Genomic DNA, 24928 nt, shown 5'->3' on the forward strand with positions numbered 1-24928 from the left:
CTCTCGGCCATCTCTCGGCTCTCGGCTGTCTCTCGGCTGTCTCTCGGCTGTCTCTCGGCTGTCTCTCGGCCATCTCTCGGCTGTCTCTCGGCCATCTCTCGGCCATCTCTCGGCTCTCGGCTGTCTCTCGGCTGTCTCTCGGCTGTCTCTCGGCTGTCTCTCGGCCATCTCTCGGCCATCTCTCGGCTGTCTCTCGGCTGTCTCTCGGCTGTCTCTCGGCTGTCTCTCGGCCATCTCTCGGCTGTACCTCGACTGAACCTCGGCTGTACCTCGGCTGCCTCTCGGCTGCCTCTCGGCAGTCTCTCGGCTACCTCTCGGCTAGTCCGCCGCCTCCTTCATCACCGCCGAGTCGGGCTCGTGTGCCAGCCCTTCCTCGTACGCGACGATGGCCTGCAGTCGGTCTGTCGTGTTTCACGATCAAGTCACTCCGTGCTGCAAGTCATCCTCGAAGAGACTCCCTTGCGTCACTACGTGCCTCCCCGTGGTTGTAGCCTGGCGCGTGTGCCCCGTCTGTGCCGCGTCCCGTGCCCCCGAGTCCATTTCAAATACAGGCGTCCCGCGGGGCCTCCAACGGCGTTGGCGAAGTGGTTGGTGGTTGGTGGTGGGTGGTGGTGGTGGTGGGTGGTGGGTGGGGAGGAGAGCGACGCTCCTCGCCCAATGGCGAAGTGGTTGGTGGGTGGAGGTGGTGGTGGGTGGAGGTGGCGGTAGGAGATGGTAGGAGATGGTAGGAGATGGTAGGAGATGGTAGGAGATGGTAGGAGATGGTAGGAGATGGTAGGAGATGGTAGGAGACGGTAGGAGATGGTGGGTGTGGGTGATGGTGGGTGGTGGGTGGCCGCCTGGCGCCAGTTGCGGAGGCCGACGTAGGCCGCGCCGCGGCGCGAGTGGCCCTTGGCCCAGGTGGGAGCGAGCTTGATGCACTGGTTCGCGTCCAGGAGCGACGCCTGGAACGCGAGGAGAGCGGCGGTGAGGGAGCGGCGGTGAGAGAGCGGCGGTGAGAGAGCAGCGGTGGCGGAGAGACAAGCGGCGCGAGGCAGTCGTGGGTGGCAAGGCAGGAGAGAGGCGCGTGGGTCAGGCGGCGGTGAGGCCCGCTCGCCTTGTACTGCTCGAGCTTCGCGTAAGCCGCCGAGCGGTTCGAGAAGAGAACGTGGCTCTGCGGGTCGGCCTCGATGGCGGTAGTGAAGTGGGCCACGGCATCGTCGAACCTGCCAGCCTTGAAGGCCGCGGTGCCGGACTGTTTCGCCTCCTCCGCCGCGCTTGGTGGCGCCGAGGCTTCAGCCATATACACACATCTTGGGGCGTTTACACGTCGCGAAAAAGAAGTTTACAAGCACGCACAACACGGGGTAGCGCCGCTCGGATAACAGAGATCGCTTGAATGCCGGCATTCAAGCGCGACAGTGCTAGCCGCCTCCGCGATGCTGAGCGGTGCATGAAGGGCGGCGAGCCGCTGACGCTGCTCGTCCTGAATTCACACACACTGTGTTCACACGTGTTTCCCCCCCCACCACACACACACACACACACACACGGACGTACGCATACGAACCGCATTATGACACAGATTCGAGACTCGGTCTCGAACTGGGGTCTCGAGGTTCGATCGAGTGGACGCCATCGGTTATAACCGACCAAGTTTGGTCATAGTTGACCACTCGGGCACCAAACTTGGAAATGCGGCGTCGAAGGAGATATGTTGAGATAGAGATCGTGTCTCGTCTAAGTAAGTGTGTGGGGGGAATTGACCACTCGGGCAAAATCGGCCGAGCCACAAGCGGAGTGGCGGCTGGCCGATTTAAGTGGTGTTTAAGAGCAACTGGCTCGCAAAGGTCGACAGCCTGGACCCGAAGCCCTCTCCATCCGAGCTGTACGACAACTTCGTCTACTCGGTGGAGGCCGATACCATGGGCTTCTACACCTCAAGCATCAGCAGTGTGGAAGCGTCACTCGGACCGCCGACCGATGACTGCAAGCCCAATGTCGATGCCCTCGCCGCACATATGCAACGTTATCTAACACGACAGTCGGCGCTCCACGCCCCGAGCACGAGGGTGCTATTCAGCGCGCCGGAGAGGAGGGGAGACAAGCCACGCGATCGGCCTGGAAAGGCCCGCGACCCCCCCTTCGCCAAAAACCGCGGCGCGCCTCCCAACCGTGAGAACCGCCCGAAACCAAGTGCCGGGGGCGCCAAGGGACAACGGCGTGATGACCGCAAAGGCGGGCGTAAGCCTGGCGGGAAGGAGCCCGCTGATAAGGCAGCGCTCCGCTGCCACCGGTGTGGCGCTTCAGGGCACACCCGCAGTGAGTGCCCCAAGCCGAAGCAAAGCTGCCCGTTCATCATGCCTAACGGGCGCAAGTGCGGCCAAGACCACCACATTAGCACGTGCTGGTACAAGGACCCAAGCAAGTGCCCCAACCCGCGTATTCGCGAGAGAATCCAAGAGAAGCTCAAACGGGCGAGCACCTTGCTCTCCACCGACAAACAGTCGAAGATACCGAAGCAATCCCGCACGCATGCCCTCCAAAAGGACCCCCTCAACACCCCCACCTCGAACCCATACATCGCACCAAACTGGACACCAGTGACGCGGGTATGGGTGAGCGGGGCACAAGATGAGGGAACCGAACTTGCCACCGTCGATACTGGGCGCCGCAGCAGCCAGCAGCCTATACCCCAGGCCTCGGCTGAGGGGGTGGGCGGCGGCGGCGCAAGGGCAGGCCAGCCACTGATGACCGCGAACATGACCCACGCAGTGTACATGCACACGACTGATTACGAGGAAATTACCGAGTGCATTGACGATGACGACGAGGAAGCCATAGAGCAGTTCGTGACGAAGCAAAAGATGCTGCGGGGCGATGACCCTGACGTTACTTACACCGTCGGCATCCCACCTAACTGCAAGGCGGCACTGACTGGCCCAGACAGCGACAAATGGATGCCATCATACGTCGAGGAACTTACGGCGCACCAAGAGAACAAGACCTTCTTTGTCGAACGCGTCCCCGCTAAGTGCCACGTGATTGAGCCCACGGTGGTGCGGGATGTCAAGCGTAACGAGAAGGGCCGCCCAGACCGCTGGAAGACTCGCCTCTGTGCTCGCGGGTTCATGCAGCGACAGGGCGAGCATTACTTCAACACGTTCTCCAACACAGTACGCTATGAGACGCTGCGATTGCTCTTCGGCATCGCCGCGGGCAACGACCTCGAGCTCACCAGTCTCGACATCAAGACGGCGTACCTGAACGGCCACATTGAGGACAACGTCCAGATCTACATGCGATTCCCTGCCGGCTGGGAGTTTGAGGGAGACGGGCACGAATACACCTTCAAGTATACCGGCCTCGACTTCCGTGCACACGTTCTGCTTCTCCTCAGCCTTCAAGACGTCGTTGCACGAGGGAAGCGTTGGTGGGATTGGTGGTGGTGGTGGTGCGGTGTACTCGGCGCACTTGATCGAGGTGAACTGCGTGCCGGGAGACTCGTTGTCATAGTGCTGGTCGGGGCCCGTTCCCGACTGCGAGGCGGACACCATGATGCTGCCCACGGGGCACATTGGCGAGATGAACTCGTTGTACGCGTTGGCCTCTGGCCACCTTGCCTCACCCAGCTGGCCGCCCACCTTGGTGCACTGCGCCTCGCCCTCGGTGCCAAGTGTGGTCCCGCACTCGTTGCCCGCGCCAGCCAGGCAAGAGCCAGTCACCACGTAGCCCTGCGGGCAGGTCTCATCACCGTGGTATCCCGTCAGCACGAGCTGGTTGCCGCCGTAGCCCCGTGGGAACGATCCGCCGTGCTGCTCGTCCTGGAACGCGTTTGGCATGTTGCTCTGGCCGAAGCCATTCGCCAGCCCGCCGAAGGCCTCGATTTCATCGCCCGAAAGTCTATCGTCCGCGTGTGTGTTGGCGAGGTCGGAGCCGACGAAGAACGAGCAGTACAGCCAGCCCGGGACCGTGATCGGGGAGTCCTTCAACTCCTCAGAGTTGCAGGGTTGGGAACCGGGGAGCATGTGCGCGTGGCCGAACACCGAAGGACTGGGGTTCGGGCAGTTGGGATCGTGGCCAGACGAGCAGAACTGCGTCGCTGCCCAGCCCTTTGGGCAAGACACGCGACCACCCCACCTCTGGGCGACGGCGTAGCACGGCTGGTTGGGAGCATTGGCGGCCCCACAGATGTTGTCGGTGCGGAAGCCGAAGGAATTCGGGCAGAACCGTCCAGTGGGATCGCAGCCATTGCAGTTGTGCTGGTCGCACGGGGTGATGACACAGTCGCGTCCCTCTTGCGGGTCGCATCTCGTCCCGCACTGCGCACTGGCCAACGCACGCTTACCGGCCCACGAGGGCTCGAGCGAGTCGATGGTGCGGTTCGGGATCGGGAGGCCCGCGGCCAGGGCGGCCATGCCGAGTGGGAGAGCGAGGCGCGTCAGCTGCATCGGCACTATTGAAGTGGGTGTGGCGCAATTGTCAGCACGCTCGCCGATCCTTGTTTGGGGCGCGTTTCCTTTTTGCAACTTCCTTTTTGTGAGCGTGCTGGCGATCCGCACAGCTTCTTCTCCGGTCGGATTTTTTTTGGCGTGCCGCCTCGTGAGCGCCCGATGACACTCACGCCCCACGCAACCCCTCTCTCTGTCTGTCTGTCTGTTGGCTCTGTCTGTCTCTCTCTATCTATCTGCCGGCTGCAGCTGCTGCATGCTCGTTGTTCACCGTACCACCGTCACTTTCTTTCTGAGCGCGCCTTCGATGTGGACAAACAAGCACAGACGAACAAACACTTCACACTCGGGCCCACATACAGTCGAGCCCGTGAACATACTAGTACGTCCGTTTCATCGCACGCCATCAGCGGGACACCACACAACCGCGTTCGTCTTCGAGAGACACCGTCACCGACCGCTGAGCGTTGTGGGTGCTGGTGAATTCATTTTCGCACAACACTGCGCGAGGCAAAAAGCGGAAAGCACACGGCGATCACGGGTATCGAGCTAATGAACAGACACTCACAGGAGCACAGCAGAGCTGCACTGGAGACAGAGAAGCGTACCGAGCGAGAGACACACACAAGACGAGAGACTCCAGAGAGGGAGAGACACGGAGGAGACACACGGAGTCGGAACCCCGAGGCGAGACGGGGGGGGCGACCGACGAGGAGCACATGCACGATGCAACGATCAACGCGAGAAGTGTACATCACTGGACAAGGACTGCTGAGCCAGGCGAGGGCAAGCGGCGGGGCGCGCGCAGGGGATGTCGGTCGCTCACTGGTCGCAAGTCGCGACGCACTTGCCTGATGTGGGGTCCCACGTCAGGGTCGCAAGCTGCTCTTTCGGTGTGGTGACGAGGCACTTGCCGGCGCACGTGTCCGGGAAGCCGTGGTTGCTGCACACGTTCTGCTTCTCCTCAGCCTTCAAGACGTCGTTGCACGAGGGAAGCGTTGGTGGGATTGGTGGTGGTGGTGGTGCGGTGTACTCGGCGCACTTGATCGAGGTGAACTGCGTGCCGGGAGACTCGTTGTCATAGTGCTGGTCGGGGCCCGTTCCCGACTGCGAGGCGGACACCATGATGCTGCCCACGGGGCACATTGGCGAGATGAACTCGTTGTACGCGTTGGCCTCTGGCCACCTTGCCTCACCCAGCTGGCCGCCCACCTTGGTGCACTGCGCCTCGCCCTCGGTGCCAAGTGTGGTCCCGCACTCGTTGCCCGCGCCAGCCAGGCAAGAGCCAGTCACCACGTAGCCCTGCGGGCAGGTCTCATCACCGTGGTATCCCGTCAGCACGAGCTGGTTGCCGCCGTAGCCCCGTGGGAACGATCCGCCGTGCTGCTCGTCCTGGAACGCGTTTGGCATGTTGCTCTGGCCGAAGCCATTCGCCAGCCCGCCGAAGGCCTCGATTTCATCGCCCGAAAGTCTATCGTCCGCGTGTGTGTGGCAGTAGCTAGCACCTTGGCCGCCTCCTCCTTGGCGATCTGCAGCGCGGACCTGCCGTCTGCAGAGCGAGCCTCACATCTTCTGCAGCAAGTAAGCGGAGCAAGTTGGGGAGGTGGCCATCGGCGGCGGCGCCCATCAGCGCGGTGAGGCCGCCTCTCTGCTGCAAGTTGATCTCCGCGCCGTGCCGAATCAGCAACTCGACCACCCGCTCGTGGCTGTTGGTGGCGGCGCTCATCAGCGCGGTGCCGCCGCCGCTGTCCTGCAGGTCGACCTCAGCGCCGTGCCGCAGCAGCAGCTCGACCACCCGCTCGTGGCTGTTGGTGGCGGCGCTCATCAGCGCGGTGCCGCCGCCGCTGTCCTGCAGGTCGACCTCAGCGCCGTGCCGCAGCAGCAGCTCGACCACCCGCTCGTGGCCTGTGTCGGCGGCGAGCATCAGCGCGGCGACGCCGACGCCGCTCTGCAGGTTGATCTCCGCCCCATGCAACGACCAACCGCTCGTGGCCTTCGATGGCGGTGTGCATCAGCGCGGTGTCGCCGTTGCTGTCCTGCATGCTAACCTCAGCGCCGCGCCGAATCAGCAACCACCCGCTCGTAGCCGTATTGGCGGCGCGCATCAGCGCGGTGCCGCCTTCGCTCTCCTGCAAGTTGACCTCCGCGCCGTGCCTGCCGATCGCCGCCGTCTCGCACCCGTCCTCTATTTCTTTTTTTGAGCTAGACTTCGTTGTTAATAGGAACAAGCGAAGGCACACACGACATGACGCCAAACACACGATTGCACGCACCGCACCGCACCTCGCACCCGCGCCCGCCGCCCCCCCGACCCCCGCCCCGCCTAGGTGGGAAAGAGATGAGGAGATGGGACAGCGAAGGAGGAGCCCAACACGTATGGGAGGTTTCGTTGATGCGTCACGCTGCCCGGCGTTTCTCACTTTCCGGGACAGCCCCGCCCTTGTGAGGCAGGAAAGTGACGACTACCCCGTACGGAGGCGTACGCCCGGTTGCATCATACCCCCTCGCCGACCGCCCATCCCCCCTCCTCGTTCCCCCCTCGGTGAGCCGATGATCGTCGAGCCTCTGACCTGCGCGCCCCCGACGCCCCCCCCCCCAACACACACACACACACACACCGCCGCCGCGCGAGCGCCGCGCGGCGGCACACCCAGCTCAAAAGAAAAAGAAAAAAGGGAATGAGGAGACCAGCGGGGGAGACTCCCCGCCTATGCAAGCCCCAGAGAGGGGCCGCCATCGCCGAAGCTGTGCCAAAGCATAACTCCAAAACCCGCAGCGGCCCAGGGGGCCTTGGGGGCAGCCTGCCGGACCGCCGCTGCACGGGGCTAGGCACCAGAAGATGAGTGGAATTGATGAATTGGGCCGTTGTCCGTGCCTCCCCTCTATACGTCAGAGTGGGACCTACGCCGCGCCGGGTAAGGGGCGCGCCCGGTCCTCGACGGAGCCGCGCGCCCCAAACGACCCAGGCGGCGAGTAGTCGTCCTCGAACCTTCGACATGTAGTTGCCCATAGTTAGCGCCCGCCCGCCCCCCCCTCTGTCGCTTCGCAAACGAAAAACAAAATAAAACCAAGCAAAAGAAAAAGCGAGGCCAAAAAACGATTGCGTAAACGGCGTCACAAAGCCCGCCGGTTTTGATCGACAATCGTGAGATTGACCGCCGTCGACCAGAGAATTGACGGCAGCATGCAGACGATGTGCCAGCTTGCACGGCGCTCGCGCCGCGCCGGCTGGCTCATCGACCGCGCTCTCTGGTGCCATCCGGGCCACGCGCGGCGCCGCGCGTGCCTCGCGCCACTCGCCTCGGCTGGCAGTACAGCGCCAAAGCCGCCTCGCAAACACCGCGCACAGCACCAGCATGCTGCCCACCAGGCAGCAGAGTGCTGCACCGGCGTGCAGCGGATGCTGCGGCGCTGCGGTGCCGCCTCCCCGCCCTGTCCACGGAGCAGGCGAGCGGCGGCACGGCCTTCCACCAGCTGCAGGAGGTGCGCACTTCGCAGTGGAAGCACAGGATGCTCCCTCCGCAGACGCAGCTTTACGCAGCGCAGCACACGGGCTACGGCACACGGGCTACGCCACGCAAAGCCGACCCTCAGTCTGCCCAAGAGGCTGTCTGCGGAAGGCCTGGCAGCGCGTACTCGCCTCCTCCGCGGCCATGCCCTCCGCCCGGGCGAGCGAGGAGCGGGGACACAACCATTTCTGGAATCGTGTGTCCCCGAAGTTCGTTTTTTTTCGCACAACGTGGTACCTGTGTTCCCGTGCCTCGACAATTGCCGCTGGTAGGCGCGCCGCGCCAAGCCATGGCGGGCGCGCCGCGGCCGCGCGCACCCTTCGTCACAATGCCAACCGCGCGCGGCCGTCGACCGGCAAGCACACACCTCGACTCGGACACAGTGTTCCGAGGGCAAGGGAGAGGGGCTGGCTCCTAGCCCGAGAGGGGAGCTTCCGAGACCCACTACATGACCACGCACACATCATCCCGCAGCCTCGCGGTCGGCGGGATTGCAACCAGTCTTCGCGTGCCGCCTGTCGTTCGACTCGGGCGCCTTGAGCGTCGGGGTGGCGAGCAGGGGACGCGGCTCTGAGCGCCCAGCGACGCGTGCCGGATGGAGTCCGGCCGCGGGTGACTAGGGGAGTTCGCTCAGGATGTGTGGCAGCCACGTTGGCTGAGTGTCTTGTCTTGTGGTCTGTGTGTCGCTCCTGTGTGACCGTCATCGCCCGTCTTGTCTGTCTGTCTGTCTGTTGGCTCTGCCTGTGGGTGCAAGACCAAGAGACCTGTGATGGGCGATTTGGGGAGATGACAGATTGTGAGGAGACGTGAAGTGGTGAGGAGATGATTACTAATTTACATAGATGTATGTATGCAATGCAGTGTGCACACACAGGCTGGAGCAGGATAGAGAGAGAGAGAATCTCTCACCCCGTTGATTGGGTTGACGAAAAGTGGAAAGTGAGATCGGGTGGGAGACATAGTGCGATCGGCACAGTGTCGGCAATGAAAAGTGAGTAAAAGCGGCGGCAGGACCAAGCGAGAAGCACAAAGCCCTTCTCTCTCACTTTCACCATGGCCTTCCGCAGCCTCGCCTTCTCCTCGATCCTCATCGCCCACTCGTACGCCTTGCCGGTCGTGGCGAAGCATGACAACGTGACGATCCGTCGAGCACTTCTCCAGCTCGAGAGCAAGGCGCCGAGTTGGGTTTCGGCGGCGCTCAACGCCCAGACGCACGAGTGCGTCTACGACTCGTGCCCTCAGATCTTGGTCGAGGGCGCGGGACAGGACAATACCAACGGCATCTACACGCGCGACCCGCGCAAATCGTGCGACGACGCGCAGTACGGTACCGGCGCAAACTGGGAGGGCTACAGGAACGCCAACAACGCCATCTTTTCCTTCGGGCCACCGGGACGGGTCTGGGAAGGGTGGCGCATCGTCACGAGCGGCCATGTTCGCTACTACCACGCCGGCGACGCCAACGGACCGATCCCCGAGGGGCAGTGGCTGCAACGAGAGGGTGGCGGTCACGGCGGCGCCCTCCCCCTCCCGACTGTCACGTGCCTGAGCGGGGTGGACGTGGTGTGGACGGTCGTGTCCGCCAGCCCGGACGCGCAGTTCAAGACTACGACCGCGCAGAGTTACTCGGAGGAGCAGGCTCGGATGGCGGAGTCATCACTCTCGCTTGGGGCCAGCTACTCGGGCGTCGACGTTTCCACAAGCTACACCAACTCCGTGTCACGAGTGGTGAGGTCGGGGATGACAAACACACGCGAGGAGACCTGTGACAATCCTTGCGGCAGCGACCGCAAGCTGTTTGTTCAGCAGTTCTCCACTGGCTCCATCATGGCAACGCCAGAGTGTGGACTTGTGACCTGTGTGCCGTACGACGCGCCCGACCCACAGTGCCCGATCGAATACTGCGGGGGTGACCTGCTGTCCGGGTGCCAGTGCTGCACCAGCCTCGAATTCCTTGACCCGAGCTTCACCGGCCCGCGCCCGCCGCTGTGCGCCACGGACCACGCGCCAGACTGGGCCCCGGTCGACGGCGCGATGAGTGACTGCGTCTACGACACGTGCCCTCAGATCTTGGTCGAGGGCGCGGGACAGGACAATACCAACGGCATCTACACGCGCGAGTCGGGCAGGTCATGTGACGACGCGGGCTACAGGAACGCAAACAACGCCGTCATTGTGTTTGGAGGCGGGACCGGCCCCGGCTGGCTTGAAGGGTGGCACATCGTCACGAGCGGCCACATCCGCTACTACCACCCGGCCGAGCCTGGCTCCACTATCCCCGAGGGGCAGTGGCTGCAACGCACGGGAGGCGGTCACGGCGGCAGCACTCCCCTCCCGACGGTCACGTGCCTGACGGCGGTGAACGTTGCCTGGAGGATCGTGTCCAGCAACCCCACCGCAACCTTCCAAACAACCATTGCGCGCGAGTTCGACGAGATGGACGAGCGGACGACCGAGGTGGCGGTGTCGATCGGCGCCAGCTACTCGGGCGTCTCGGCGTCGTCAAGCTACACGAACAGGGTGTCGCAGAAGGTGACCGCGGGGCTGTCCAACACGCGAGAGGAGACCTGCCCCAACCCATGCGGCGAGTCGCGCAACCTGTGGGTGCAAGACTACGCGACTTCGTCGTCTGTCATTACACCCGAGTGCGGTCTCGTGACCTGTGTTCCATACGGCGCCGTGCCTCAGTGCCCTCTCGAATACTGCGGTGGCAGCAGCCTGCGTGATGGGTGCCAGTGCTGCAACAGCCACAGCTTCATCGACAGCACAAGCAAAGCGAGGCTCCTCGAGCTCGGCCAGCTCCCGCCGCTGTGCTAGCTTTGCGTTCATTACCGAGAGTTCATTACCCCCGGGGCTAGTAGGGCAGCGTGCGAGGCCGCCGGCGCGCAGCGCCTCTCTCTCCCCAGCAAGACTTGTTGAGTAGTTGTTCTTTGTTGAGTAGAGTCGTTGAGTAGAGGGTCGTTGTTGAGTACAAGAGAGTCGTTGGACACTGCTGTGGTCTGTGCGCTGTCGTTGGAGAGAGCGGTCTAAAAAAGACGAGTCGGTGTTTTTCCGTGCGGCTTGAAACGATGGCCCTTCCTCCATGCCTTCCTCGATGGGCGGCGCGAGGGAGCATAGGCTTGCGTATTATAGCACAACTCTCGCATCATCTGACACGAAAAATGGCGGCGGGACACTCTCGACGTCACCTCTCGAGGCCTCGCGTGCCCCGCTACCGGCGCCGTCCCCGCTTGCCCACGTAGTCCGGCCCGGCCGCCGCCGCCACCCACTTGTCGAGGAAGCCGTCAAACTCGGGGCCGCCCATTGCGGCGAGGGCGGCGTCGCTCGGCACCGGCGGCGCAAAGGTCGAGTTCTCGACGACGTGCCGCAGCAGGGTCAGGGCGGCGCGCGGGCGGAAGGTGGGGACCATGTGGGCAGAGCCGTGCACCGTGGCGAAGGAGAGGCCGTGCTCGTAGTCGGTCACCTGCCCGCCGAACTGCGCGCCCGCGCCGGCCGAGGCGAGGAGGCCCCCGAAGAGGACGTCCTTCCGCGCGAGCAGCTCGGGCGGCGCAGCGGTCATGTTGTAGAGCCACGGCCGGGTCGGCTGCACCTCCTTGAAGCCGACGCGCAGGAGCGCCTCGCGCGCCCCCTCGTATGAGACGCACGGGTCCGTGTCGCCCTGGGGGGGGGGGGGGGGGGTCCCGCGCCTGCCCCCGTCTGAGCCGCTGGCGGGGCAAGGGCGGGCCAGCCGGCGGCGGCGGACGAGGGGGCGGGCTAGCGGACGAGGGGGGCGGCGCGCCGTTGAAGACGACGATCCGCCCGGGCAGCGCGGGGGCGAGGCGTCGGTAGATGTCGACCATCGAGTCGATGCCGGGCGGCGCGCGGTCGTTGCAGGCCGCGTAGGAGGAGCTGTAGCTCCATCCCGGCGCGGGGCCGGGCCAGGCGGAGGGGGCGCCTGCCACGTGCAGCGCCTCGCGCACGGGCTGCGAGTTGAGGTAGGCCGCAGTGCGGTAGTTCCACGTGCCTGCGGGTGTGGGGGGGGGGGCCTCGCGTCACGCGCACCGCCTCGCGGCGGGCTGCGGCGCGCCGGCTCCGCGCGCCCGGCAGGTCGAAGCGGTACGGCCCGGCGGGCGAGTAGAGGGAGAGCTCGTGCCTGAGCGGCCTTGCGCGCCGCCGCCGCCGCCCGCTGCTCCTCTCGCTGCGCTTCCTCAGCCGCTACCCTTTCCGCCTCCCTCGCCCGCAGCGTCCCCTCAGCGCCGCAGTGTCCGCCGCCCGCCGCGCCTTTCCGCCGCTCGCTTCGCCTCTCGCCTGCTTGCCGCCTGCTCGCGCTCTCGCGCCGCCGCCGCCTCCTCCCGCTCGCGCTGCTCGCGCCGCCCCTTGGCCTCGAGCGCCTTCTCTGCCGCCTTCTCTGCCGCCTCCGCTCCCCTCCGCGCCGCTGCATGCTCTGTGAGAGCGCGCGCGCACCCGGCGTGGTCCGCTTCAGGAGCACTGGCGGCGTCGGCAGTAGCTAGCACCTTGGCCGCCTCCTCCTTGGCGATCTGCAGCGCGGACCTGCCGTCTGCAGAGCGAGCCTCACATCTTCTGCAGCAAGTAAGCGGAGCAAGTTGGGGAGGTGGCCATCGGCGGCGGCGCCCATCAGCGCGGTGAGGCCGCCTCTCTGCTGCAAGTTGATCTCCGCGCCGTGCCGAATCAGCAACTCGACCACCCGCTCGTGGCTGTTGGTGGCGGCGCTCATCAGCGCGGTGCCGCCGCCGCTGTCCTGCAGGTCGACCTCAGCGCCGTGCCGCAGCAGCAGCTCGACCACCCGCTCGTGGCTGTTGGTGGCGGCGCTCATCAGCGCGGTGCCGCCGCCGCTGTCCTGCAGGTCGACCTCAGCGCCGTGCCGCAGCAGCAGCTCGACCACCCGCTCGTGGCCTGTGTCGGCGGCGAGCATCAGCGCGGCGACGCCGACGCCGCTCTGCAGGTTGATCTCCGCCCCATGCAACGACCAACCGCTCGTGGCCTTCGATGGCGGTGTGCATCAGCGCGGTGTCGCCGTTGCTGTCCTGCATGCTAACCTCAGCGCCGCGCCGAATCAGCAACCACCCGCTCGTAGCCGTATTGGCGGCGCGCATCAGCGCGGTGCCGCCTTCGCTCTCCTGCAAGTTGACCTCCGCGCCGTGCCTGCCGATCGCGCCGTCTCGCACCCGTGCTCTATTTCTTTTTTTGAGCTAGACTTCGTTGTTAATAGGAACAAGCGAAGGCACACACGACATGACGCCAAACACACGATTGCACGCACCGCACCGCACCTCGCACCCGCGCCCGCCGCCCCCCCGACCCCCGCCCCGCCTAGGTGGGAAAGAGATGAGGAGATGGGACAGCGAAGGAGGAGCCCAACACGTATGGGAGGTTTCGTTGATGCGTCACGCTGCCCGGCGTTTCTCACTTTCCGGGACAGCCCCGCCCTTGTGAGGCAGGAAAGTGACGACTACCCCGTACGCCCGGTTGCATCATACCCCCTCGCCGACCGCCCATCCCCCCTCCTCGTTCCCCCCTCGGTGAGCCGATGTCAGTCGCGCTGCAGCTCGCGGCGGCGGAAGAGATTGCGACCGAGCTCAGGCTCGCCGCGGCGTCGGAGGACGCCGCCGTCGCCTAGACCCCCCTGCGTCACTACGTGCCTCCCCGTCTTTGTAGCCTGGCGTTTGTGCCCCGTTTGTGCCGCGTCCCGTGCCCCCGAGTTCATTTAATAAAACAAGAGAGGAGCAAGGCCACCTTTGGGTGCGACTCACAACTTGCGCGGCGCCCGACTCCCCCGACATATATGCGCGCTGCAGCCTCGGCCGGCATCGCGCGCGAGGACTCGCTCCAGTCGGTCTCCAGCGCGCTGCTCGCGCTCCTCGACGAGGGGCCGGCGCCCGACCCGGATGCCGGCGAGGTCCTCTCCTTTGACGGCCACATCGAGGGCGCCTCGTGCAGGCTGACCCCCGTGCGATGCGGCCTGCACGACGACATGCTGACTGTTCGCCCTGGGTGCAGCGGCAACCCGCTAGCCCTGACGCGCTCGTACACGTTGTGCGACTCAAAGTGGATCACGGGCTTCCTCCCGTACTTCATCACCACCTATGAGACCGGCGAGGTCGAGTGGGATGGAAAGGTCTTTGAGATGCCACTACTGCACGCGTCAGGGCGCCAGGCTTGGTTTCGGGTCACGGTCTCGGTGGACAGGGGTGACCCGAGCGGCTTCCGTGCCGTTGCTCGCTCCATCAGCCCCGACGCGTGCTTTGCCTCATCGCTGCAGTCGTCGCTGTCGTTTGGCGCCAGCCTCGACGGCCGCGAGTCGCCCCTTTCCGTCAGCCTCGGGGAGGATGCGCCCATGGGGTGGAGTCTACTGACCATCGAGTCGATTGTAGAGGCCACCGTCGGATCCTCGAACGCTCCGGGCCCCGCGGCCAAGGCCGGCTGGTCGGCGGAGGAGGATGAGATCATCATGCGCGCCGTCTCGAAGATCGGGACCATCTGGAGGAAGATCGCCTTGATGCTGCCTCCCTTGAACGACCGCGGCGACCGCCGCACCAATCACGCCGTTCGCAACCGCTGGCTGCGGCTTGAGAAGCGGAAGGACAAGGAGCCGGCAGTTTGCGATATTCCTCTTTTGGGAGCGGCACCGGCATCGGCAGACCGAGGCGGCGACATGTGGTCGCCACAGGAGGACAAAGCCATTGACGAGGGGGTGCGAGATGGCCTCTGCTGGAAGGCCATCGCCGCCACGCTCTGTGGCCGCTCCGCCAGCTCGTGCCGTAGCCGCTGGCTGCGGGAGCGGAAAAGGCAGCTTGCTGCAATGGGAGTGGCGGCGAAGAACGCGGGCGAGATCTTTGCAGAGTCCCGCCGCATCGGGCTCCACTTGCCCGATCGATCCGATAAGAAGGCGGGTGCCGCTGCGAGCGGGCCGCCGAGCAAGGCTCTGATCCCGACGCCGGTCGCGATCGACACGGCCGTGACGCTCAGCAAGTCCACGGGCAGCCTCTCGCAGATCGCAGAGTACATGACCAGGCTGCTCGCCTTGGGGTGCAGCGGGAAGCCGCTCACCGACCGGTATTCGCTGCTGTTTGCCGTCCACGTCGTGATCGACGTCGCCGAGGCGCAAGACTGCCACGGCCTGAATGCCTTTGCGATGCAGTCGGCGTGCCAGCTCGGCTTCCCATTGAGCGCCGTGAAGCCCAAGGAGGGGCCGATTACCTGCTCCTCGCCGCTGCGAGTCGCCGTCCCAAACGCCGTCTCAGACCTCTTCTACTCGCCCTGCATGGTCAGCGTGCGTACACTGTCGGGCTCCAACCTCGAGGCGAGGCGGCTCGTCGACGATGTGCTCGGGATGCACGACGGGGCGGGCGCGCAGCAAGGCCCAACCCCGAACCAGCACTTTGCCGAGTACGTGACCGCGCTCGGCGGCGACGGGATCCCAGACCTGTGGTCCAAGCCCGGCAAGCTCCTCGAGCTCTTCTTCGATAACGTCCCCGATCGCCAGCGATTCGCGCGTCTGTTCTCTGAGGCGCTGAGCGCCCCGCTGACGCCGATCGACTCGTTGTGCAAAGTCGGCCAGACGCAGGCCGACAGCCCTTTCATGCTGGCGCTGAAGCGGGACAGCAAGTATGTCCACGCCCTCTCGGCGCTGGGAGTCCCACTCTCGCCGGGGGACGACGACTCCGAGGTGGTCGTTCCTCACACGGCCTTCATCCGGCGCTGCGTCACGAGCGCCGCCACCTTTGTGGTGCACGTGCTCTCGCCGTTCGGGCCCGGCGGAGCGGGGCGCTTCGACTTTGAGATCGACAGCCTCGTGCAGCGCAAACGCCTCCGAAGGCCTTCGATAGAGCGCGCCTACGACGAGCCGGGGACAGACCGCACGGCTCTGGGCAGCAAGGCGGCGAGGGTAGACTCCTCTGGCAACACCTGCACGCCTCCCCTGCGCACCGACGTCAGGCTCATGGCGTAATCTCTGCGGACTGCGCTGTCGGGCTACGCTCACCCCTCATGGGAGGCGTCACATCCCGCGGGCTGCGTTGTCGGGGTCGCACCGCGCCGGGCCATACGCATCGGCAATGTGTCTATTGCAATAGAGCCGTTCGCCGCGGCACCCCTCATGCCTCAATCTCGTCTTCTCGTGACAGCGAGTAGAGAACCGTTCCTCTCTAGCTCTCTTATCTGCCCGAGGCGCGGCACAATCTGCGCAGGTATACCTAGCTTAAGTGTGCAGTCTCGGTGTACACTGATGTTTATTGCGCGTTAAATCTCAGACAAGATTTCAATTAATATGGCCCGACAGATTCCGAGTACCGAGAATCAGACACGTCAGAGACAGACACAAAGTGACTTCACTCAAGGCACTGCAACAGACGGCGGCATCAATAATCAAAGTACGGGAAGGGAAAAGGAAGGGACTTGAGGCGGAGAGGAAGGAACGAGTAGCCGCGGAAACAGAACGCCTGAAAGAGGGACAGAAGGAAAGGAAGGAGAGGATACGAGAAATGGAGTGGGCGGCGAATGCGTGTATTTGCTGGCGACGGAGGCGACATCGACAACGTGAGGCCGAGGAGAAGGAAAGGGAAGAGGCAGAGAGACGCCTCGAAGCGGGGAGAGGCAGAACGACGAGAGCGATGGGGATGACACTCAAAACGACCCACTGCGAGCTCGAAGGCGAAGGCCAGCGCAGGAAACGCGGTGATAGGAACGACGATGCGGCGAGCGCCGGAGGGAAGCGACGACAGCGAGGGGACGAGGACGGCGAGCAGAGAGGAGAACAGACGGCGAGCGGCGCACGCGAGGGCGACCTGTCTGGTATAGCCCCAGCCGACTCCGCGTGAACACGAGGGATCTCGAGTTGCGGAGCGTCTGGTGCTTCAGTCGAGTTGCATGGCGATTTTCAAGCTCCGCGGCCGCCTGTCTCCGTCGCGAGCCTGCCGTGGTCACCTCTGGCAATACTGAGGCTCTGCTCGTCGGAGTTGGACGAGTGTGTGAAGGCCGCGGGCGCCAGCACGGAATACGGTGTGTGCTGCGCCGCAGCGCGCGCTGCACACACCGTATTCTGACCCGAAGCCTCGGACGCCCTCGAGCGAGGCGCTCGACGTCACATTGACAGTGGGCCCCTGTGGGCCCCGCCTCAGCAAGCTCAGAGCTGATACTGAGATGGTGGCCTGGCACGGTCCACCGGTCGCTGCGACCGGGCACTCGACCGCCTGCGCGAGCTGGTCTGCGCAAGTCCTGCGCAGCTCGGACGTCGACGCGAGCCAATCCGATGCCTTTGATCGACCGATGCGAGCTCGCGCGCGCGCGCAAAACGCGCGACTCTGCGCCTTCGGCGCGGCTGCACCGCCAGCGCGCGGCGCGGCGCGCAGAGTGGACGAACATACCAGGCCAGAGTCTGGGGCTCTGCTGCGCAGAGCTGACGCGCAGAGGGGGAGAGAGGAAGAGGTGTGTCCTCGGACGCGCGCCAGTGCTTTTTTAAGATAGTGTTATGATGAAGGAACACTACGGCAACTCTCCGACACCCGCACTCGCCACTCTCGAGGTACACTCTCCCCCTTGAGCGCTTCTGCGTCGCGCTCAAACTCGACGTCGCTCGCATCCGCGCGCACGACCGCATCGCAGCTGTGGGCGCCGGCCAATGAGTGCCAGGTGGGTGCTCCAGGGGGGGCCGCCGAGAGTTTGCGAGGAGCATGACCTCGCCAGGCTCGCCACGGCGGTGAAGTTGAAGCGACTGTAGCTGCAGACGCTCCCAGCTGCTCGGTACGAACTCTGTTCACACCGAGTAGCTGGGAGTGGCTGCGGCTATAGCAGACAGGAGGGCGACCACGTAGGAGAAAACAGACGGGACGAGGGGAAGGAAACGCGGCCCGCCAGGACGCGGAGGCAGACGGCAAGATACGTCGCCGGACCAGCGACAGGAAGCGCAGGAAAACAAAAAGAACAAGACGAGGAGCATGGAGACGAGGGAAGGCGCGAGGCGCTCCGCCAACAAGCAGCAAAAGAATTTCCGCTTTAAAAGAATTTTAACAAAAGGTCTAAAAGAATTTAAACAAAAGAACTCTCTCTCACAGCAGACAGGCTCGACACAGGTGCGAACTGGCGCGTGCTAGTACTATCACCGGCACACCTAAAAGAAATTTCCTCTAAAGAATTCGCACCTGGGTCACGGTTGCCTCCATGAACGGCGGAGCTATTCTCGCGCCCACACCACACCTGGCTCCAACGTGGACACGCCCATAGCTGGGGACACTACTAGGTCACGCATGGCATCAGAAGTTTTGTCTCTGGGCCCCGAAAGGCATCTCTAGCAGCGTCGTTACACATGCCCCCTCCCCTCCTGGGCGCATGCGCCTCACGTCTCGCCAGAGCATAAGCCCTTGGCGTGTGGCGAGACGAGTTTTTCGCCATGCAGCGAGCAGCAAGCCGCCCGCCGCAAACAGCCGGAGGCCTCGCCACACACACACACACACACGCCCCACCCTCTGTATCTGGGCGGCAGGCGGGACTAGAGTGGCACGCTGGTGCGCGGACGGGGGCGCGAGCCGCCATCTTAGACTGTGAGGCGAGTATTTGCAACCGGGAGCTCGCCGCCGCCCCTACACCGCCGCGGCTGCCCTCCCGGTGGCAGATAATAGCCCAAGTCGACGAGTGCGCCTCGGCCTCGGTATCTCGGCGGCAGAGGTGATCTAAGAGGCGAACCAGAGCACGGCTGGGCGTGTGAGCAGCCTTGTTGCACTATTTGTCATCAGGAGCGCACCGCCGCCCCTACACGGCCGCCGAGAGGCAAGAGCACAAGCAAAAATAGTCCGAGTAGAGGCAAGTCTAATAAACACATTCGGAAGCGGGGTAGAGGGACGAGCGCATCCCGGCCTATATCTCGGTGGCAAGCGAGGCGACCCGAGAGGCGCACCATTGCGCGCGGCTGGGTGTGAACACAGCCCTGGTGGATCAAGGCGCGACAACACGCTCTCCTATTGAACGCTGAAGGCCTGCATCAGCTCAAAAAAGAAAACATGGCCTAACTCAGGGACGGACGATATCGTCCGTCCCTGAGGCAGTGTAACGTCGGGCGTGAGAGGGCTCGGACTGACTGCCACCAGGCCTTGACGGATATGCTGAAGTGCCCCAAGTGCGCCCGACAATGCCGCTCACGGATGCAGGTGTCGTTCCACCTGCGTCTCGATCACGCGAACGACACAGACGCAGCTGCAGCTGCAGTGCGTCTCGCACGCTGAGCAAAGAGCGGTCCGGCAGCGGGCCGCCAGGAATGGGGCCGAGCGGAGCTGAGTGGAGCCGAGTGGAGCCGAGTGGAGCCGAGCGAGCCGAGCGAGCCGAGCGGAGCCGAGCGGAGCCGAGCGGAGCCGAGCGAGCCGAGCGAGCCGAGCGGAGCCGAGCGGAGCCGAGCGGAGCCGAGCGGAGCCGAGCGGAGCCGAGCGGAGCCGAGCGGAGCCGAGCGGAGCCGAGCGGAGCCGAGCGGAGCCGAGCGGAGCCGAGCGGAGCCGAGCGGAGCCGAGTGGAGCCGAGTGGAGCCGAGTGGAGCCGAGTGGAGCGAGTGGAGCCGAACAGAGCTGCCACCGCACCATCTGGCGTTAAGACTTAGAATTCTTAAGATACAAGCCTCTCTCACAGCACACTGGCACGACAAGACTTAGAAACGCTAAGTGATCTCTCGTGTGTGTGTGTGTGTGTGTGTGTGTGTGTGTGTGTGTGTGTGTGTGTGTGTGTGTGTGTGTGTGTGTGTGTGTGTGTGTGTGTGTGTGTGTGTGTGTGTGTGTGTGTGTGTGTTTGTGTGTGTGTGTGTGTGTGTGTGTGTGATTGATTGATTGATTGGTGGGAGCGAAACATAGTCCGACCAACCACTGGGTGTTTGTTTATTTGTTTTCTCAAAAAAGAAATCACACGCCCAACCGTGCCTGCCCGGGCCGTGCCTTCAGCCTCGCGTCGCCGTGCCTCGGCCTCCTCGCCCTGCGCAGCGGCCTGGCGCGCTTCAAGGACCCGCTCTTCGCCGTGGCGATGCGGCTGCAGATCGCGCAGCAGTGCGTTGGGTCGGTCGGCACAGTGTCGGTGTCGCTCAGCGAGGACACCCTTCGCAGATACGCCGCCGACCGCCGTGCCAGCGCCGACCACTTCCCGTGGCTTGCGAGGGTGAGCCCGGCGATCCGCCTCACGTCGGAAGTGGAGGGCGGCTGGCTGGGGAGCGCCGAGCCGAGGTCTGGAGGCTGCAGCGCGGCGAGAATGGCACGAGGCTGCGGTTGCGTCTATTGCAGAGCGGCCAGGTGAAGCATTTCAAGTGGGGGGGGGGAAGTGTTCTGTTTTATTGGCCAGAAAAGAAACACTCGAACCGAGTACGGGTTGCAATCTATATATAAGATGCTCGGCCTGCTGGCCGCCGCCCTCTCCTTCTCAAGTGCACTTCTGTCGAGGGCTCGCACAAATGCGCTAGCCTGCAGCAGCGCCGCATCACCAGCGCTCAGACCAGCGGGCTTTTCCGGGAGACAGTCCGCCACAGATGCAGTGCCGCCCTCTGAGCCCACACGACAGACGGGTACCGCGTCGCACCAGTGGCTCCTCGCCACGCACAGCGCGGCGCGGCAATCAGCGCCGCTTGCCTGTGCCGCCGGCGGCGGCGGCAGCAGCGAAAGCGGCGGCGGCGGCGGCGGCGGCGGCGGCGGCGGCGGCGGCGGCGGCGGCGCGCCTCGGAAGGCGGCGCGGCGCGGGCCGCCCATCCTGGGCAAGCGCGCGTGGCAGGTCGGTCTGTCTGGCGTCGTCTGCGCGACCGTGCTCTCCTACTTGCGCCGCTCGGCCGCGCCGCGCCTCTTCGCCCTCCACGTCGCAGCCATGGCGCCGATGCTTCCTCTCGCCACCGCATCGGTGAGCACGGTGAGGCAGCGGCTGACGAGGCCGCCTGCGGGCCTGCCCGCCGCCGCGCGGAGGCGGCGCAACGAGTGGTACGTGATCCGCCACTTTGTCGCCTCCGCGGCCGCCTTCTACCTCGCCATCGCCGGCCTGGTCGGCATCGTGCGCCCGAAGGAGGCGCAGTGGACGACGCGTCCGGGACACGTCCACGACATGTCCCGGACGTGTCGTGCGTAGGTGTGCCAGAAGGAGGCGCTCGGAAGGCCCCACCTGCGCACGCTGCACGCCTGGTGCGGCGCTGCGGCGTGGGTCCTGTGGGTGTGAACGGCGTCTCTTTACAGCTGCAGCTGTGAACAGGTGCGGCGCTGCGGCGTGGGTCCTGTGGGGCGCCGCATATCTCGCGGCGCAGCCGCAGGTGTAGCACGCACGCACGCACGCACGCACGCACGCACGCACGCTCACTGACACCTTTCTTCTGTCACCGCTTCTGGCCGCAGCTGCAGGGGCGGCGCGATTGTTTCTCTTTTCACGCGCCGCTCGCCCCTGCGCAGGTGTGGCGCGACCAGTGGCGGCAGCGCCGCTTCTCGCTCCTCTCCAACAAGCGGTGGATCTGAGAGACAGCCGAGAGACAGCCGAGAGACAGCCGAGAGACAGCCGAGAGACAGCCGAGAGGCAGCCGAGAGGCAGCCGAGGTACAGCCGAGAGACAGCCGAGAGACAGCCGAGAGATCCGCGTGTGTTCACACTCTCCGTCTGTTCACACTCTCCGTCTGTTCACACTCTCCGTCTGTTCACACTCTCCGTCTGTTCACACTCTCCGTCTGTTCACACTCTCCGGCTGTTCACACTCTCCGTCTGTTCACACTCTCCGGCTGTTCACACTCTCCGGCTGTTCACACTCTCCGTCTGTTCACACTCTCCGTCTGTTCACACTCTCCGTCTGTTCACACTCTCCGTCTGTTCACACTCTCCGTCTGTTCACACTCTCCGTCTGTTCACACTCTCCGGCTGTTCACACTCTCCGTCTGTTCACACTCTCCGGCTGTTCACACTCTCCGGCTGTTCACACTCGTCTGTTCACACTCTCCGTCTGTTCACACTCTCCGTCTGTTCACACTCTCCGGCTGTTCACACTCTCCGTCTGTTCACACTCTCCGTCTGTTCACACTCTCCGTCTGTTCACACTCTCCGTCTGTTCACACTCTCCGTCTGTTCACACTCTCCGGCTGTTCACACTCTCCGGCTGTTCACACTCGTCTGTTCACACTCTCCGTCTGTTCACACTCTCCGTCTGTTCACACTCTCCATCTGTTCACACTCTCCGTCTGTTCACACTCGTCTGTTCACACTCTCCGGCTGTTCACACTCGTCTGTTCGCACTCTCCGGCTGTGTGAACAGGTGGCTCTGGTCCGACAGCACGCACCGCCGTCTCGGCGTCCTCGCCTTCGGCGCCGCCCTGACTGCCTACGCCAGCGGGCTGCTTGGCTGGCGCGCGCTGCCTCCGCTCGTCGCGAGATGCTGCGCCGGCCTCGTCGCCCTCATCGGCGCGTCGACCTTGGGCGGACACGGGGCTCGTGTCCGAGATGACCCGAGATCACCCGAGATGGCCCGAGATGGCCCGAGATTAGGCGCTGCTCGAGCACGCGTCCGCCCTCGTGATACGATGACCCGAGATGACCCGAGATTAGGTACGTGAGTCGGGGCGCGCGCTCAGGGCTGCGGCGCTGCCGCCGGCACGCTTGGTGAGGGGCGTGTGGAGGGGGGGGGTTCCGCGCGAGGACGACTGAGCGGCCGAGCACTGGCAGAGGCGCGCGTGCAGCTGCTGCTGAAGGCGCGCGCGGTTGGGTTGGGGTTGGTCCGTGTTCTCCTCTCATGCGGGCTCTCTCCTCTCTGCCCCCCCCCCCCTCTCCCCCCCACGGGCGCTCGCGAAAATTTCGCTCGGGTCCGTTGGCCTCTTTGTAGGGAAGAATTTTGATATTCGTCAAAAAACGCCTGCTGGGCGGGGCCGAGAGCTTCGTCTGACCTCTGGGCCGGCGCGGGGGCCCCAGAGGGTGTCCATGCGGGGGGGAGATGGGGTCCCATGGCCCGCCGCAGGCGCCGATTTTTTTGGATTGTTTTTCTTTTTTGGAGTTTTTTACTTGTTTTCATGGGAATTCGGCGTAGAGGGAGCGGACCGTGAGTTGAGGAAATCGGAGGACGCGACCCACTTCGCCACAGACGGTCCCGCGCCTCGCCGCTAAGACGGGTATACGACCGCGGCTCGTGTGCGTGTACCCGTCTTTGTCCGGAGTGAAAAGTCCAACGCGCTCGTCGGTGACGGCGTCCTCCAACCTGCGCCGCGCTCGGCGAACCTCGACAGCGCTTTCGGTGGCATGCAGCTCTTTGCGCCTGAAGCCTGGAGAGCAGCTCCTCTGCTGCTCACACACTCTGCACAGTTGACACAGCCTACTGTGCGGCTGCCACAGCTGTCACAGCGATGGGCTCGCCCTCACTGGCCCTCAGTCACTTGTGCTGCGGCTTGTGTGAGCGACACTGCTCGGCGACTGCCGGCACACTGTGAGACCATGGGTGTGAGGTTAAACCACGCTACCAGCGCTTGGTCACATTAGCCCCGAGGTAAGATCCTTCTACTCTGTTGATGACAAGACTTGTCTACTGGCTAAAGCCGAGCAGGAGGGCCCAGCGCACAACCCCTGGTCAACTCAGGGTCCACACCCCGTACTTGCGGCCATGCTATCACGCCTTGCGACAGCCTGTCGGCGCAGCTGACCGTGCCATGATGCACAATTGATCACCTGCATAGCTCGCGGCCTTAGTATCAAGCATTCAGTGACGACCTGATCGTACGGCCAGTAGGAAGGTGTCCTTCCATCGTGTGCATGCTTCTGGCGCAATGCGCGTCACCTCGGATTGGCTGCTGGCACTCTCGAGGCTATGCCTACACAGCCTCGCGCGCATGGGCAGTCAAGAGGGACCACGCACCTTCTCAGGACAGCGCCGGTGCCTCTCTCTTGGACCGGCAAACGTGGTGGTATCGTGTCACCAATGTGGGACCAGTGCGGCATCGCGCCATCGACAGCTCTGAACTGCGCCTCACCACTGACCGGGAAGGCCGCCAAGTGGGCCAGCACAGGTCGCACATTGTGGCAGCAGTCAGCAGTGCATGGCTGATAGCTAGAGCAGCAGCGTCAGGGTCGCAGGGTCGGATCGTGTCAAGCCTCTCGCCCGGCCGGCCGCGTGCAGACGTCGGCCTGTCTGCTGTCTGGAGTGATCTGTCGGCGGTCAGTACGACCGATCAGGTCGGAGATTTCTGATGGTTGGAGGGTCTATCTGTGTGTACTCCTCGAGATCTTTCCAAATCTGCCCTCTACTTAACCGTACTTAATCGGGAAGTTGGTGCTAGTGGAGACTAGTGGAGCCGGGGCCCCGTTTCCGCACTGCGGCGCGGCGCACGGTGCCTCCGGGGGGCCCCGCGCCGGCCCAGAGTGCTGCTCCGGGGGGGGGGTCTGCAGACCACCCGGCCGAACTTCAGAGTCGCGGTGCTCCTCAAATACCGCTCAAACGCCCACGATGTTGTGGAGGGGACATATGCTGATGATCCTGGCCCGATTGGTTCGTTCAGAAAGCTTCTGGGCGGTCGTTAAGGTTCGCTCCCCGCACAACGGCCCGGAAGTATGGTACCCTAGACACGGACAAAAAACATCAAAATTCATCACACTGTCACAGCACCCCCGTATTTGCAACTAGTCGATGGCGCGAGTATGTTCGTAGCAAGGATCGGCGCGACGATCGAGAGCTCGCTCACCTTCACTTTCGGAGACGCTCGGTATTCTATTAGAATAATTGCCCAATTATTCTTTTTCGTGTGTGGACGCTTCGTAAATCGTGACATGTACTTTACACACATAGCCACGCGCCCGCATCGGCGGCGCGGCTGGAAGGAGCGCGACTCTCACAGGGAACCAATACACACACAGCCAGGGGACGCAAGGTAGAGCGCGGGGGCAGCGCTAGAGGCTGTCCATCTAGCTCCGCCCCCGTGGCACCCGCGCGCTCAGAGCTATCTGGCGCGAGGCGCTGCCCGGCGCGCGCTGCAGCGTACGAGCGGAAAGGGGGGGCGAGCCGTTCGGGTGGGGGGGAGAGGGGCCCTCCAGA

The 24928-nt window shown here is 64.2% G+C and overlaps 6 protein-coding genes across 6 annotated transcripts; 4 read left to right on the forward strand and 2 right to left on the reverse strand.

Moving 5' to 3' along the window:
• Window positions 1–318: 318 nt before the first annotated feature.
• Window positions 319–1282, reverse strand: EMIHUDRAFT_243626 (hypothetical protein; the record flags this gene model as incomplete). Its single annotated transcript, XM_005771007.1, has 4 exons — window positions 319–390; window positions 427–492; window positions 864–944; window positions 1148–1282. The coding sequence occupies 4 exons, from the start codon at window positions 1280–1282 to the stop codon at window positions 319–321; spliced, it is 354 nt and encodes a 117-aa protein (XP_005771064.1).
• Window positions 1283–1555: 273 nt separating this feature from the next.
• On the forward strand, window positions 1556–2689 carry EMIHUDRAFT_243627 (hypothetical protein; the record flags this gene model as incomplete). The annotated part of the gene is made up of 3 exons (XM_005771008.1): window positions 1556–1597; window positions 1812–2582; window positions 2657–2689. 3 exons carry the CDS (start codon window positions 1556–1558, stop codon window positions 2687–2689), a joined length of 846 nt encoding a protein of 281 aa, XP_005771065.1.
• A 6303-nt stretch (window positions 2690–8992) lies between these two features.
• EMIHUDRAFT_118347 (hypothetical protein) lies at window positions 8993–10756 on the forward strand (the record flags this gene model as incomplete). The annotated part of the gene is made up of 1 exon (XM_005771009.1): window positions 8993–10756. The coding sequence occupies one exon, from the start codon at window positions 8993–8995 to the stop codon at window positions 10754–10756; it is 1764 nt and encodes a 587-aa protein (XP_005771066.1).
• A 394-nt stretch (window positions 10757–11150) lies between these two features.
• On the reverse strand, window positions 11151–11778 carry EMIHUDRAFT_243631 (hypothetical protein; the record flags this gene model as incomplete). The annotated part of the gene is made up of 2 exons (XM_005771010.1): window positions 11151–11567; window positions 11731–11778. The coding sequence occupies 2 exons, from the start codon at window positions 11776–11778 to the stop codon at window positions 11151–11153; spliced, it is 465 nt and encodes a 154-aa protein (XP_005771067.1).
• Window positions 11779–13652: 1874 nt separating this feature from the next.
• Window positions 13653–16204, forward strand: EMIHUDRAFT_458891 (hypothetical protein). Its single transcript, XM_005771011.1, has one exon. The coding sequence runs from the start codon at window positions 13722–13724 to the stop codon at window positions 15885–15887; it is 2166 nt and encodes a 721-aa protein (XP_005771068.1). The 5' UTR covers window positions 13653–13721; the 3' UTR covers window positions 15888–16204.
• A 4083-nt stretch (window positions 16205–20287) lies between these two features.
• Window positions 20288–22560, forward strand: EMIHUDRAFT_118349 (hypothetical protein; the record flags this gene model as incomplete). The annotated part of the gene is made up of 6 exons (XM_005771012.1): window positions 20288–20935; window positions 21011–21063; window positions 21131–21188; window positions 21325–21377; window positions 22172–22349; window positions 22462–22560. 6 exons carry the CDS (start codon window positions 20288–20290, stop codon window positions 22558–22560), a joined length of 1089 nt encoding a protein of 362 aa, XP_005771069.1.
• Window positions 22561–24928: the final 2368 nt, after the last annotated feature.

This window comes from Emiliania huxleyi, assembly GCF_000372725.1.
Source record: "Emiliania huxleyi CCMP1516 unplaced genomic scaffold EMIHUscaffold_394, whole genome shotgun sequence".
NCBI classification, from domain to species: domain Eukaryota; phylum Haptophyta; order Isochrysidales; family Noelaerhabdaceae; genus Emiliania; species Emiliania huxleyi.

Coding starts and splice junctions, on each gene's coding strand:
- EMIHUDRAFT_458891 (XM_005771011.1), top strand. CDS start 13,722: ATGCGCGCTGCAGCCTCGGCCGGCATCGCGCGCGAGGACTCGCTCCAG.